Below are 15440 nucleotides of genomic sequence, written 5' to 3' on the forward strand. Positions count from 1 at the left end.
TCAAATTACATCGAGCGTTCAGCTCGATCATTGTCATGTCAAGATAGCGAATCTTCTTAAAGTGGGCTGCCTAAGTTGAACCTGGAAAACCTACTTTCACGTGTCAATAAAAATCTAGTCTCCTTAACAAAGCTATTTCAATGTGATCATATGTCATCTAATTGGCCAAACAGGTTACGAACGGGCTTCTCCTATTTCAATAGCTCTTCAAGTTTTCGCCGTATCTCTCAACCAGCCGCTTTTCAATAAAAAACATTTAGAGTAATCAATAAAATAACTCATTTGTCCTCATGCGTTCCTTGAAACAAAAAAATGAAAAACAAAAACCAACCGGCCCACCTCGCTCTCAAAGCTGTTGGGTCGGGTCCAGCCTCAAAAGAGGACCCGACCCGGCCCGTCACTTAAGTGACGGGCGGGAGAAAGGAAGGGCACCCGATGGTGCCCCTTCCTCACGGTCCTCTCTTACGTCTCTCTCTTTGGTTATCTCTTTTGGGGGAAAAAGAGAAGGGATACTTGTGGCTGCTCATAGAGGAGAAGGAGAGGAGAAAGGCAAGGAGGAGAAGAAGGAGAAATCGCAGCAAGGCGCGTGGGTCGATTGGCACGCCAAGAAGAAAGAGGAAAGACAAAGAAGAAAGAGAAAATGAAGGGAGTCTTCATTGGGTGATTTCTTTCTTGAATCTTTGGGGCTCTTTCTTTCATTCGCATAAGAGATTGTTATTGTTCTCTTGAGTTCACTGTTTTTCTTAAAACAGTAGGGATATTGTTGCTCGTGTATTTGGCTCCCTTTCTTGATATATAGAAAGTCTCTCTTGCCCGTGGTTTTTTACCCCATTATTGGGGGTTTTTCCACGTAAATTGGTGTCTCCTTTTTCTGCATTATTTAGCATATATTTTGACGTATATTGCTGCAATAGTGGTGTTGGAAACTCGTTCTTTTGCTCGCTGCCCTGTGATTCCGTTTTTAGCAGTTTTGTGGTGGATTGCTCTCTTTTATTGTTGTTGAGCATTCTTTTGAGGGACTCGACTATAACAAAGTGGTATCAGAGCCAGGTTAACACCAAGTTAGCGCCAGGTTAGCGCCAGTGTGGTTGTGTGCATTCTTATTAAAGGATGGAGTCGACCCCTACTAGAATGGTCTCTTTAAATGGAAACAATTGGACTATATGGAAAGCGAAAATGGAAGATTTGCTGTATTGTAAAGACCTGTATGCACCAATTGAGAACCAAAAGCCAGCGAATATGACAGATGAAAAATGGAAGTTATTGGATAGGAAAACCATTGGCACCATCAGACAATGGTTAGATGACTGTGTTTTTCATTTGGTATCCGCAGAGACGAGCGCGAAGTCGTTATGGCAGAAGTTGCATGATCTTTACGAGAGGAAAACAGCTGAGAACAAGGCTTTCTTGATTAGGCAATTGGTAAATCTCAAACTTAGAGAGGGAAAACCAGTGTCAGAGCATTTGAATGAAGTACAAAGCATAATCAATCAGTTGTCAGCCATGAAAATGATATTAGATGATGAGTTACAGGCACTCTTGTTGCTCAGTTCTCTTCCCGACAGTTGGGAGACTTTGGTTGTTTCTTTGAGCAACTCCGCTCCAGATGGTGTGCTTACGATGAAGCATGTAACCAGCAGCATTCTAAATGAAGAAACAAGGAGAAAGTCTCTTGGTACTGGTAGCTCGCAAGTGTTAGTGATGGGAGACAGGGGCAGACAGAAGAACCGTAACAAATGGCAAGACAGATCAAAATCCAGGTCCAAATCAAGACCAAAGATGACAGGTAAATGCTTTCACTGTGGTATTCCAGGGCACAAGAAGATTGATTGCAGAAAATGGAAAGAAGAAAAAGAGCAAAAAAAGAAGATTCAAGAGAATGTGAAGCCAAAAGAGTACACTGCAGTTGCTTCAGATGATGAGGTAGTGTTATTTTTATCTGAGGAAAATGATTGTCTTACAGTTCAGAATGGTGATTCTACATGGATTTTAGATACAGGGGCATCATATCATGCCACACCATGTAGGGAGTTATTCTTATCCTACAGAGCAGGTGATTTTGGAGTAGTTCACATGGGCAACAGTGACACTTCGAAGATTGTTGGGATAGGAGATGTTTGCATTCAGACGAACACAGGATGCAAGTTGACTTTGAGAGATGTGAGACATGTTCCAGACTTGAGAATGAATTTGATTTCTGCAGGAAGACTAAGTGAAGATGGATATTATACTTCGTTTAGTCAGACAGGTTGGAAACTTACCAAGGGGGCACTAGTGTTGGCTAGAGGTGACAGATTTGGCTCTTTGTATAGGATAAAGTCTCGAATCAGTAGTGTGGATGTCAATGCAGTTACTGGTGGTACTTCGTCAGATTTGTGGCATAAGAGGTTAGGTCACATGAGTCAAAGAGGAATCGACTTGCTCACCAAGAAGAATTTGTTACCAAAGGCAGATGGTGCACAGATATCTCCATGTGATCATTGTTTGGTTGGTAAGTTGCATCGAGTTTCTTTTCAGAAAAAGCGCTCTTCAAAAACTAAACATGTTTTAGATTTAGTTTATTCAGATGTATGTGGACCTATAAATGTGACATCTAAAGGTGGAGCATCCTATTTTGTTACATTTATTGATGATGCATCTAGGAAGGTGTGGGCCTTTACAATGAAAAGCAAAAGTGAAGTAAGTAGCATCTTCATGACTTTTCATGCAGCGGTTGAGCGCGAGACTGGTAAGAAGATGAAGAGACTGCGTACAGACAATGGTGGTGAGTATATAGCATCTTCTTTACGAGATTATTGTTTAAAGCATGGTATTAGACATGAAAAGACAGTTCCTTATACTCCACAGCATAATGGAGTTGCAGAAAGGATGAATAGAACAATAATCGAGAGAGTTAGAAGTTTGTTATCTAGCTCTAAGTTGTCTAAGTATTTTTTAGCAGAGGCAATGCGTACTGCAGTTTATTTAATAAACAGGTCTCCTTCAGTGCCTCTAGATGGAGACATTCCACAGAGAGTTTGGTCAGATGAAGAGGTTAAGTATGATCACCTCAGAGTTTTTGGTTGCAAAGCTTTTATGCATGTACCTAAAGAACATAGGACCAAACTAGATGATAAAGCTATTCCTCTGATATTTCTTGGTTATGCAGATGATGAATTTGGTTACAGGTTATGGGATCCAAAGAATGACAAAATCTACAGGAGTCGTGATGTTGTCTTCAAAGAGGATCAGACTATTGAAGATGTCATGGGAGACACGAAGTCAGGTGTGAATGCTAGTGGTGTTCATGAGCCAACCTATGCAGAACCTGAAGAACTTTCATCTGAGCATGGTGAGACTGATGAAGATGTAGAGGAAGAGGAAAGAGAGACAGATGAGCAGTATACAGATGGCAGCCCTATGGAGACTCAAACTGATTATGAGCATGAGTTGGAAGGGGAGCTTCCTTCGCATTCAGAACCAATTGAGGAGCAATTGGGTAGAGGTAAAAGAACACGTATACCATCTACTAGATATTCTACTGATGAATATATTATGTTTACAGATAGTGGAGAGCCAGAATGCTATGCAGAGGTGCTAGATGATGTGCATAAAGATGAATGGATTAAAGCTATGAAGGATGAGATGAATTCTTTATACAAGAATCACACTTTTGATTTGGTAGAGTTACCAAAAGGTAAGAAAGTGTTGCAGAACAAGTGGGTCTACAAGCTTAAAAATGAAGGTCAAGGCAAGTTGAGATACAAAGCTCGGTTAGTGGTGTCAAGCAGGAAAGAGGTATTGATTTTGATGAAATTTTTTCTCCTGTTGTTAAAATGTCATCTATCAGGGTAATACTTGGTTTGGTGGCTTGTCTAGACTTGGAGTTGGAGCAGTTAGATGTAAAAACTGCTTTTCTTCATGGAGATCTAGATGAAGAAATCTACATGACACAACCAGAAGGTTTTGTGGTTGCCAGGAAGAAACACATGGTTTGTAAGTTGAAGAAAAGCTTGTATGGACTTAAACAAGCACCTAGACAGTGGTACAAGAAATTTGATGCATTTATGATAAATCAAAAGTATCGCAGGTCAGCTGTAGATCATTGTGTCTACATCAGACAGTTCTCATCAGGTAGCTTCATTATCTTATTGTTATATGTAGATGACATGCTTATTGTTGGACAGGATTGTCAATTGATTAGCCAATTGAAGATCGATATGGGCAAGTTCTTTGATATGAAAGACTTGGGGCCATCACAACAATTGTTAGGCATGAGGATTGCTCGTGATAGGAAGGCCAAGAAGTTGTGGTTATCACAAGAGAAATAAATTGAGAAGGTGCTTAGCAAGTTCAACATGAAAGATGCCAAAACTGTAAGTACACCTTTAGCAGCACATTTTAAATTGGGATATGAGCAATGTCCTTTTTCAGCAGATGAGAAAGAAAGAATGGAGAATGTTCCATATGTCTCCGTAGTAGGGAGTCTCATGTATGCTATGGTTTGCACATGCCCAGACTTGGCTTATGCAGTTGGTGTAGTTAGCAGGTTATTGTCAAATCCAGGCAAGGAGCATTGGGCAGCAGTGAAGTGGATCCTAAGGTATCTGAAAAGTACTTGTACTTACTGTTTATGTTTTGGTGAATCTAATCCAGAGATACAAGGATTTGTTGATGCAGACATGGCAGGTGACTTGAACTCTAGGAAGTCTCTTTCTGGTTATGTTTTTACTTTTGCAGGGGGAGCTGTATCATGGCAGTCCAGGTTGCAAAAGTGTGTTGCTCTTTCCACTACAGAGGCAGAATATATTGCAGCAACTGAAGCTTGTAAAGAGTTGTTGTGGATGAAGAGTTTTTTTCATGATATAGGTCTTAGTCAGAAGACCTATGTGTTGCATTGTGATAGCCAAAGCGCTATACACTTGGCGAAAAATTCAGCGTTCCACTCAAGGACCAAGCACATTGATATCAGATATCATTGGATTCGTGATGTGCTTGAGCAGAAATTGATTCAGTTAGAGAAGATACAGACAGAGAAGAATCCTGCAGATATGATGACGAAGTCTCTACCTAAAGAAAAACATGACATGTGTAGAGACTTAGTTGGGATGACTGCATTTAAGGCAGTGTATTAATTTTTGTTCATTTTGCAGGTATGATCCATCTCTTGAGGCTGGAGGGGGAGTTTGTTGGGTCGGGTCCAGCCTCAAAAGAGGACCCGACCCGGCCCGTCACTTAAGTGACGGGCGGGAGAAAGGAAGGGCACCCGATGGTGCCCCTTCCTCACGGTCCTCTCTTACGTCTCTCTCTTTGGTTATCTCTTTTGGGGGAAAAAGAGAAGGGATACTTGTGGCTGCTCATAGAGGAGAAGGAGAGGAGAAAGGCAAGGAGGAGAAGAAGGAGAAATCGCAGCAAGGCGCGTGGGTCGATTGGCACGCCAAGAAGAAAGAGGAAAGACAAAGAAGAAAGAGAAAATGAAGGGAGTCTTCATTGGGTGATTTCTTTCTTGAATCTTTGGGGCTCTTTCTTTCATTCGCATAAGAGATTGTTATTGTTCTCTTGAGTTCACTGTTTTTCTTAAAACAGTAGGGATATTGTTGCTCGTGTATTTGGCTCCCTTTCTTGATATATAGAAAGTCTCTCTTGCCCGTGGTTTTTTACCCCATTATTGGGGGTTTTTCCACGTAAATTGGTGTCTCCTTTTTCTGCATTATTTAGCATATATTTTGACGTATATTGCTGCAATAGTGGTGTTGGAAACTCGTTCTTTTGCTCGCTGCCCTGTGATTCCGTTTTTAGCAGTTTTGTGGTGGATTGCTCTCTTTTATTGTTGTTGAGCATTCTTTTGGGGGACTCGACTATAACAAAAGCCTGTCTCCTCTTGAACGTTTTCCTTCAATCCATTTCCCATAAAATAAATATTGTCATACGATACCGACCTCACTTTGGCGAAATATCAGTTCTTCCTCGGGTTACCATCTTGCCCGTCTTCTGTTTCTCTGAATTCCCAAAGAAAATATCCGTGCGTTTGGTGGATTATCTCTTTGAAGGAGCTTTCAACAGAAAGTTGCTATAAACAACTAGGATTGGTGCGGCTTTAGTCGACGGACCTACGAATCCCTGCGTGTTACCTTTTCATGATAAGTTTTGGCAGAACTCTAGCCTTCTTCTAATTGTCGTTAAAGACCACGTAAATTGAATTTAGATGGCTAGCCGATCCCTTGGTTTTGGGGGTTATTCCTTGTTAACCATTTCCAATGGTCCCGTATGGAAGGTGAAGGATGGCGGCGGTCAATAGAGTTGCAGAAAGAAAGACATCCACCCGCCTTTCTACCTTTGACGCCAAGACCTGCAAGAGGGAGCAGGGAGTTGGTGCCCATCGGCCCTCGCTGTCCAGCAAGCAAGGATCCACAGTCCAAACCCATAGCTCACCTCTCGCCGCGAAGTTTGACGGCAGCAAGCACCGGGGAGCGGTTGCTTTTTTGTATTCAATTCTTGAGAAACATCTGAGGACAAATGAGTCATTTAATATATCATTTTAACAATTTTTTGTTTGAAAAGCTGCTGCTTAAAGAGAGTGAAAATTTGAGCGCTTTTTTTTTTGTTGTCCTTTAAAGGATAGGTGTGGATTTGTTATTGGGGCAGTACTTAAGCGGTGCTTTGTAATTTTTTTCTTAATTTAGCTAATCAGCCCGGTATCGTGCCGCTTCCATTCCGAGAGCGTTTGATTCATGTGCTTGAAAACGCCAGCATCTCAGGAATAGGAAGAACGAATGCAGCCCCTCACGAAGAACGTTTGATTCCCAAGGGACCGTACATACATGGAGTGTCCATTCTTTCACACTCCGAAGGAGACCTCGGCATGCGGAAATGGCTTGCCACAGGATACAGAAAATGCAAGCACATTTGATACATCCACTGATCTGCAGATTGGAGTTGGTCCTGTTCCGCTGTTCAGTGGATTCTCAAACGCCCTCTTTGAGCCGAAGGGGAAGGTATGAACTCAGCAAATTCATCTGCCTAACAGAAATAGTTTTTTTAAAAAAGACACAGTTGATCCACACCATACAAGAGGAAAAGGTCGGATTGCCTCTAGGAGATATAGTGTGGACGTTCTAGAAATGTCTCAAAACTAACAACAAAACGGCGGAGATTTGAACAAGAAAACAGTGTCTGCCTATACCATTTCAAGTTGTTGGATGTCAATGACATCCCAAACCACAACGTGATATTGGATCCCTCTAGTTCCCACTGAAAACAAAGAAGCTAAATAAGGGATGCCTCGCTCAACTAGCTTTTTAGGCCATTCCTTGCTATCGCTAGTTAGAGCACCGGGCTTGTACAAATCTGAAGCCACCTCTCTTCTTCCCTTCTATTTCTTAGATTCGTTTGTTTTATTGCTCACTGTTGTTTTCACTCTTTCCCCTCATGTTTGACAACTTCAGTCGCCTTTATGAGTCACGCGGCTGTTACAAGGATGCCATGTTAAGTCACTTAATCTCACCTGGTACTCGAACCATACAGAAGGGAAGACTAGAAGGTAATGTTGTCATGTCAGTCACTCAACCTCACCAATGCTTTGACTCTTTTTGCTGATTGATTTGATTCAGAAACCTATTTTCATAACATTGCTTTAAATCCTATAAAGAATACCTGGAAAAAGAAATTACTGACATGGACCTAACGGAAGTACATCTAAAGAATGGATTATTCATATACGTACTCCGAGGGCTCAAAACATTAACAGCTGCTTTTCTGTTACAGCAACCACATAGATTCGTATCTCAGATAAGAAACAGAACAACAAATCCAGAAATCAAGTATTTCCAATACATAAATAAGAGCCCACGAGGCTACAGAAAGAAAGCTTCAGATCTTTAATTTTTACACGCTTAAAAAAGCTTGTTTATATATAGCCTGATGTATACAAAAAGTATCATTAATTAAGTTGCTTTTAAAGTCGTAAAACATGAAGATCACATAAGGCGACTAGTTCCTTACAAGAATCTCCTTGCCGACAGAACACAATTGCGCTTGTGTATACCGCAGAGACACGGACACATACACAAGCACACATAGAAAGTGAACTATGCATACGTGAAGTGTGCCTATCGTGCCTACTATTTTGTTCAGGGAGAGGCATCTTGTAGGTCCTATAAATGTTTCAAGGCAGTAGGCATGTTAGACATTTTTTGAAATATGCACAACTCTCTCTGTGCGTGTGTGCAGTTGCGGAGCCAAGGTGGGGCTGACAAGGCCCAACGCAACCCCTTGGGCCTTCAGGTTTTAGGAAAAAAAAAAAAATCTACAAAATGATAACCGCACAGAAGTAACATACGGTGTGTTCTTTTAACAAGAAAACAAATATGAGATGCCAAATAGCCTTTCTGGCATTTTGCGTTTAGTGCTGCCGATCTTTTATATACGGAAAAGAGTTAGCAAGGAAAATCTTTGAGCAGCAAAAGAAGAACGGAAACATGAATACAATTATTACCAAGAAACATCATGTCCAAGGAAGTACCATGCTGCAAACTACTGCAAAAGAAATGATCAAGTAAGAAACGCCAACAGGAAACACAAGCACACTTAACAGGATGATCAATGAATGAGGACTATAGGAACAGCAGATGAGACTTCTTAAAATCACAGAAACTATCCACAAAATCAAATGACACAAGGACAACTCAGGAATTAGGAACTGCTCTTCACCACGATGACAGGACACTTAACATTGTTGATGCAGTAATTGCTGACACTGCCTAGGAACATCCTGCAGTACGAGCACATGATGGCAGCACTCATCAGGCACAATAAGTGTTGGGGGGAAAGAAATAAACTGAAAAGGCTTAACGCCTAACGGCATCGCCACAAATGCCATGCATGCAACAATTTCGTAGTTTCAAAGAAAGTAAAATGCTGAAGATATAAAGCATGATGAATTATTTACATGTTATCGCCAAAAAAGTATTTCTTCACATGTCTGAAAACTGAAAAGCCTCTGCAATGATGACACTGGCAATTGTTTGTCCAATAAGCAGGAGTAGTAGCTTGGTCAAGTTAATGACTTGCCACAAAATACTAGGAGGTACATGTACCTATCCTTACAATTGGACAGATAAGCATCTATCATACCATCACTCAAAATTGCTCAACCTGCAACATCTTTATGTTGCATGAGAAATTGAAGTACATATTATTCTATCAAAATATTAAAAGAAATAAACTCACAAGCAAGTGCATAGAAGATCTGATTTATATGGATTCTGACCTTCGGTTTCTTTCACAAAAGAAGATGAACATAGATAAATCGATATATGAAATTGATTTATATGTTTCTATATATTGACTAATAATATACTTTGTTGATTGCAGTATATGAAAGGAAGCACCAAATACTGGGATGTGAATGTTGAGGAATGTAATTTGGGAGAAAATGCCCAAATGTTGTAATTCAGAGTTACATGATCCTTGTATTCCATCCTCTTTGGATGTGCAAGACGAAGAGGTGGACATGGAGGATATAGAATCATGATGATCTTCTTATGATAAACAATTTTTTTAACTTATATAAATGGGTTATATGTATAAATTATTGAACTAGTAGATATGTTGTTTGATGCATTATTGTGTATGGATTTCTGAACTGTTTGACTTTATGAATTTTTGTGGAAATCTTCTTTCATATTTATACATAGCTGCAGCGGGCTGCCTGTTGGCAGCTGAGGGCCATCCGATCGCACTTTTCTTTGTTTTGTTCTCTTGTCTGTGGAAAAGGAGGAAGGAGGAGACAGAGAGGCAAAAAATAAAAAAAGGAACAAGTTACCCACGTTTCCTAAAATTATCGTCTTTGAACCTGCAGCAATATGACTAGGCTGCAACAGCTTTTTTGACTTATCCTGGATCACTAGCTGCATTTATCAACTACTTGGTAGAGAACTTTTAGTACAGATAACTGTTTCTCATAGAGGTAAAAAAACCATTCTTTAAGTTCTACAAATAGCTATGAAAGGTACAAAATCTTTATGTACACATAATTCAATCTGAAGAATGCCTGTGAGATAGAAGACCCATCCAATTAGTTCAGATCATTGTTGCAAATTTCGTTTTTGGGTATAAACTTAAAGTGACAAGGTTTTTCTTGGGTATAATACGGCAAAGTTGAAAATCTTGGAAGCTACAAGTTTTAAAAAATAAAAAAATGAAAATAAAAAGTGAAAAATATGAAAATAAAAATCTGGTAATTAAAATGTAAAACAACATGAAAAAAATGAAAAATAAAATGCAAATAATACGGTTTTGTCCCTTTTTTCACTTTAGTGTTTTTTTTAAAGCTTTTTTTTTTCATTTTTCAGCTGACTTGTTTTTAACATTTTTTCATGTTTTTTTAATAAAACGCGTTTTCTATGACAGTGGTTCAGTTCAAATCAGAAGTACTTGCTTTGCTTTTTCAGCAAGGACGCCAAAAGTGCATTCTAAGGAAGTGAAGAACCCATTCTCCTATACTTATCGTCTTTGAGAAAGTGATTCCAAATCTGGTAGTTCGTGGAGACTATTGTCTAACTGCTCACACTTTGATGGGATCCCCCTCCGTTATTGAAAGTGATGGAGGGTTCTCAGTTGTCAGTAACTTAATACCAGCTAACAGAGTGCCTTCCTCCTCATTGCAATTGTAGTATCCTTGAAAATTCAGCCTTGTGAATTATTAATTTATGATCCAAATACAGATTGGTCACAGCAGAGGGTAAAGCAGCCAATACCAATTTGTCGTATAAGAGACAGAAAGCAAGGTTAGATACTTAGGAAGTCTAGGAAAGCCCATCTGACACCTATGACCAGATCATCTCATCATTTCTGCCCAATCCAGTAGCTCAATTGATTAGCTTGCACCTGGCTCCATATATAGACACATGCACGTCTGACAATTTTGATGCAGTCCAGACCAAACACCACGAAAATACATGTGCTTCTTTTTACTTTATCCAAACACATACATGCATTCATCACATCCATTACTAAGATTATGCTCTCAAATCATGTTGACTTAACCCAAAAAAAGAAAAAGAACTTCTCTCATAACTTTTGTTGCAATACAAGGATTAATTTGGTCCATTACAATGATTACATACAGAAACACAGACAGGCACATATATATAAAATCCTCTCACACCTCCATGCAAAGTTTTTGCAAAACACAACATCCTCAACTTCAGTAGCACTTACACCTGTCCATGATAATCCTACAAACAACAGCCAATTGAACTTGAAAATATCTTTCTCATCAAATGGATGGGATTGAAGGTTGCCACTCATTATTATGGAGTCAATTCTAGGCATCCAAATATCCATCAGGTCCAAGTACAAACTGAATCTAGTTGTCCAATAAAATATGTGCTAACAGATTCACCAGCAAATACATATTTAAAATAGTGGCACGGCCAGAAACTTATACTAGGGTGATTAGATGTAGACTTGTACAGATAGAGAATGGAAACCTCCTTCAGGCTTGTACAGTAAGAGGTTGGCAATCTCCTTCAGGCTCCAGGCCTATGCCCATATACTGGCAGTAACATCCGCCCAAGGGCTTTGGTATCAGTAGAAAAGTTGAAAGGAGACAGAATTGGGATAGAAAGCTCTTTTTTACATCAAGAAAGAAAACACAATAGCATCAAGCTCGGTAAAAATGAGGAGCACGTATGGTGCTCAGCCAGGTTGAGAGTGGAATCAGCAGGGTCCAGGGTGAGCGCTACTTCCCTAAGAACTGGACACTTTCTTGGGATTTGTCTGGCCAATGTTGGGCACTTGTTCACCTTTGTAGCTCAATCACCAATTTAAAAGTTTGATTGTCAAGAAAATAATTAACAGAACTTCAACCATCATTAGCTGCCAACCATACAAGAAATTAACTTACAGAACTCCAACCATCACTAATTGCCAACCATATAATAAACTTCTTGTCCAGGCCTCTAGGTTAATCACCAATTATCTAATACATATTTTGTCTTTTGTGGCTGCAATTTCCACATGTTGTAAACCAAGGAACCAATAAACAAACTGTCTATCGGTCTATCCTCTGACTAATGGAGACAGTTTGTGTCACTAATACAGGAAAACATTAAAATGGCTGCTCAGCCTTGGAACACACATATGTATGTTGGAGCCATTACATTGCCTAATGGAACATCAAAAGTTACTGAATTGGTCTCTTGCCCAACTGCCAAAACAACCAAAAGAATCTTGCCCTTTCTTCATATTATCATTCATGGCAAGATAAACACAAGCATTCATCCCTTACAGTATATTTCTATGTTCGAGTCCACCATTTGTGAATCTCTTAATACATTTTTTCTTCTCTTATGTGAAACCAACTTTTGTGGAGCAAGTCATATCCTCAAAAAATATTGTTTACCTCATGCACGGAATGCATTGCTACTGTTTTTATTTTTCTCCAAGTATGAGTCACTTTTGAAAGCCTTTGAATTGGGTAATACACCTTTTTCTTTGAGATCAAAGAAGCAAACGATCAAAGATTACAAGGAACACCAATTGTACTGTAAAAGACAACATGCTCTACTTGCTCCTGAGTTGATATGGAAGGTAGTGAAAACTGTGCACGAAGAAGATCTGTTACAGAGTCCACCAGACAAATAGTTTTATATAGAATAACTTTAATATCAGGACAAATGCCACTTGGTATAAAAGAAATTTAGATCAAAACTCATAGACTGGCGGACAGAAGAGAACCAGCAAGAAACAGATTAAGAAGTACTTTGAGAATAAGCATGATTTTGCATGTGTCTATTTCATATGTGACACAACACAATCTCCAGTTGTTCTATCACCTATATGTACATCAACTTATACACATGACTCAGAGGTATCATGGATCAGAAATCAAGCTGCCACCTGATCCTATGATAATAACTCTTAAGATAAAGAAGAACAAGATACATCCTACCACCTCTTTAGAAGCATTGTTACAGGTATTGTGATATTTTCAAAAATATCGCGGTGTTGATCAGAAAAACGAGCAAAAAAAAAAAAAAAAAAAAAAAAACACCATTTTTTGAAAAAAAAAAACCGAGAAAACATATTTAGCACGTTTTTATTAGGGGTTTTCCCTTTTTTTCGTTTTTCTTGTTTTTTACATCAATATCATCATGAATTCACATATAAACTTAAATGAGGTTATTTATCAATCATTTTTATGATTTATCTAGTTTTTCTAGTGTTTTTTTTGTTTCTCATTTATTTTAATTTACCCAATATTTATATATATTTTTTATTTTCCAGAGATATTGATGAGATTTTCCCTAGAAAGATAGCTTCACTGAAAAATACTCGAGAAAAAACTTGTCATTAGAAACCGACCAACGATATTTGTGACAATTTATTTATAACATGCCAACCTTATTTGAGCCATTGTGATCTTGAAGAAGTTTAGTCCGGTGTCAATGGAGAAGCAGGACATTGCAAATTCAAATAACCAATAGGAAGAGGGAGTAGCTTCACAATCAAAAGGCAACTGTTCTGATACATATTCTGATCCTAAAAGCAAGGCAACACTTCACTGATTTCAACTGCCACCCTGCCAGTATAGATATTATATAACTGACACGTTTGAATAGAAAGGAGCTCGGACCGGATTGCGAAGTGTCATGTCAACGTTTTAACGATTTGATAAAGATTTAATGATATGGCTTCTACGAGGACAAAAAAGAGATGAGGAGAATGATTGTCAAAATGGAATCCGCATCTGCACAAAGATTTCTCGTGGATCAAAGGCAAGAGGAGCAAAACCGAAGGGAGACGCGGACATGAAATCTTCTGTCTACTAGCTGAACGAAAAATTAGACAAAACCAAAACAATAACTTAAACGAAAAATTGTACCTTCCACAAATTCAAGTATGACGAAAATCAAGCTGCTGCAGCTGCAAGAGATGGGAGGAGAGGAGATTAATACCTCTTAATGGCGCCATAGGCACGGCTGCCCATCACGAGAACATCCGCTTGCAAGTTGGAGGTGACCTCGCATATCATATCCTTTGGATCACCTACGACCACTTGGGTCTTCACAAGCACCTGAATGGCCCAACTTTCCACAATCAGCAGTCACAACCGGTCCAGAAAGAACGACACGCACGCGCACACACACATACAGAGAGAGAGAGAGAGAGCTAACGTTCTTCTGGGAGCAGATGGACAAGGCATGAGCAATAATGGCATCGCTGATCCGCCCTTGGTGCGACTCGATCGCAGCGGAAAACGCGGGAACATCCATGTCTTCCCACCAAAATCAATCAGGGGAAAATGTGGAAAAAAAGGGGGAAAAGATCAGACACCCAGATGGCATAACAAAGCCCAAAATCAATTATGGGATTGAGGCATCAAAGAGAGAGAGAGAGAGAGAGAGACAGAGACCAGGACCACCGAAGGGGATGGCACCAGGGTTCAGTCCAGCGGCGATGTTGGGAGGGGACTGGACATGGAGAACAACGAACTGGCCAGGGTCCGAGCCTTCCTGATCTTTGGCTGGCCGGAGCCTCAGGTTGTCCAGCCCCCACCGCAAGGCATGCATGCTCTCCTCGCTCCCATCCACGGCCACTACCACGCAACCCAACCTCCCACCTTCCATTGCCTCCTCCTCTGCGGCTTGATCTGACGCTGCCTCGTCTTTCATCAGAGGTAAATGTCGTGCAGAAGTCTCCTACTCGTTAAAGCAACCCTCTCCCCTTCGCCAATGACGTTTATATCTACAAATATATTCGCCAGACGACGGCATCGTCCTTACCGTATCGAAAATCGACCAATTTACAGGCTTTGTCTTTTGCCCATAACTATGTTCGCATCCCCCAATCCGTCCCGCTGCCACCTACTGACGGCCTGTGCCTTTCGACCGCGTGTCTTGCGTTTCACCACCCTGTCAAAATGTCATTGTCCTCGGAGACTCGGTTTTCAGCATCCGTCTCCCACCACAGCCACTCTTCACCTTCTCCTTTCAATTATTTTTCCTCGATACACGACTAGTGGGTTTTTTCCTTTTTAATCTTATCTCTTGAGTGAATATTCTTACGACTAAATATTTTTGTGTAAGCTAATATTTTATCCTAGTAAAAAGATGCGTACTTGATAAATTAATTTTCGATGTTAATATATTCAATTTAAATCGATAACCAATCAAATTGATCAAGAAAATCAGATATAGTAAAAAAACTAACGGTATGATTAAAATCATTGAATCGGATTTAATAGATGGCATCTGAACATACATAATATTTGATTGGATTTAAATACAAAGTTAAATTGGATTCATTTTTAGACAAATATCCTCATGCTATTAATTTTAAAAAATGGTAAAATTTGGATTCAAATTTGAATATGAATATAAAAAATAAATTCCGATCAGATTCAACCGTAAAATTGGATTACAAATTCAAATTCAGACATAACTTTTTTTATTTGT

General features: G+C 39.6%; 1 protein-coding gene across 6 annotated transcripts; it reads right to left on the minus strand.

Moving 5' to 3' along the window:
* Positions 1-8443: 8443 nt before the first annotated feature.
* Positions 8444-14875, minus strand: LOC116259087 (universal stress protein PHOS34). 6 transcript variants are annotated; one of them, XR_007574110.1, is made up of 4 exons: positions 14399-14868; positions 14160-14260; positions 13868-14059; positions 8444-8514 (listed from the first exon to the last, which is right to left on the minus strand). XR_007574110.1 is itself a non-coding variant. In XM_031636708.2 (4 exons), exons 1-4 carry the CDS (start codon positions 14655-14657, stop codon positions 8671-8673), a joined length of 558 nt encoding a protein of 185 aa, XP_031492568.1. In that variant the 5' UTR covers positions 14658-14864; the 3' UTR covers positions 8444-8670. The 6 variants fall into 6 exon arrangements, 5 of the variants coding, with proteins under 5 accessions (XP_031492568.1, XP_031492572.1, XP_031492569.1 ...); XM_031636708.2 differs by having other exon boundaries at positions 8444-8749; positions 13941-14059; positions 14399-14864; XM_031636712.2 differs by lacking the exon at positions 8444-8514 and adding an exon at positions 10924-11216 and having other exon boundaries at positions 13941-14059; positions 14399-14870.
* Positions 14876-15440: the final 565 nt, after the last annotated feature.

This window comes from Nymphaea colorata, chromosome 8 (assembly GCF_008831285.2).
Source record: "Nymphaea colorata isolate Beijing-Zhang1983 chromosome 8, ASM883128v2, whole genome shotgun sequence".
Lineage (NCBI taxonomy): Eukaryota > Viridiplantae > Streptophyta > Magnoliopsida > Nymphaeales > Nymphaeaceae > Nymphaea > Nymphaea colorata.

What these genes read in the sequence shown, in the direction of transcription:
- LOC116259087 (XM_031636707.2), bottom strand. Translation starts at nt 14,657, where the DNA reads ATGAAAGACGAGGCAGCGTCAGATCAAGCCGCAGAGGAGGAGGCAATG. An exon ending in CATCCCCTTCGGTGGTCCTG is followed by an intron (nt 14,261 to 14,398) that starts GTCTCTGTCTCT and finishes TTTGGTGGGAAG; the next exon opens with ACATGGATGTTCCCGCGTTT. An exon ending in GCCTATGGCGCCATTAAGAG is followed by an intron (nt 12,601 to 13,940) that starts GTATTAATCTCC and finishes ACTCTGTAACAG; the next exon opens with ATCTTCTTCGTGCACAGTTT.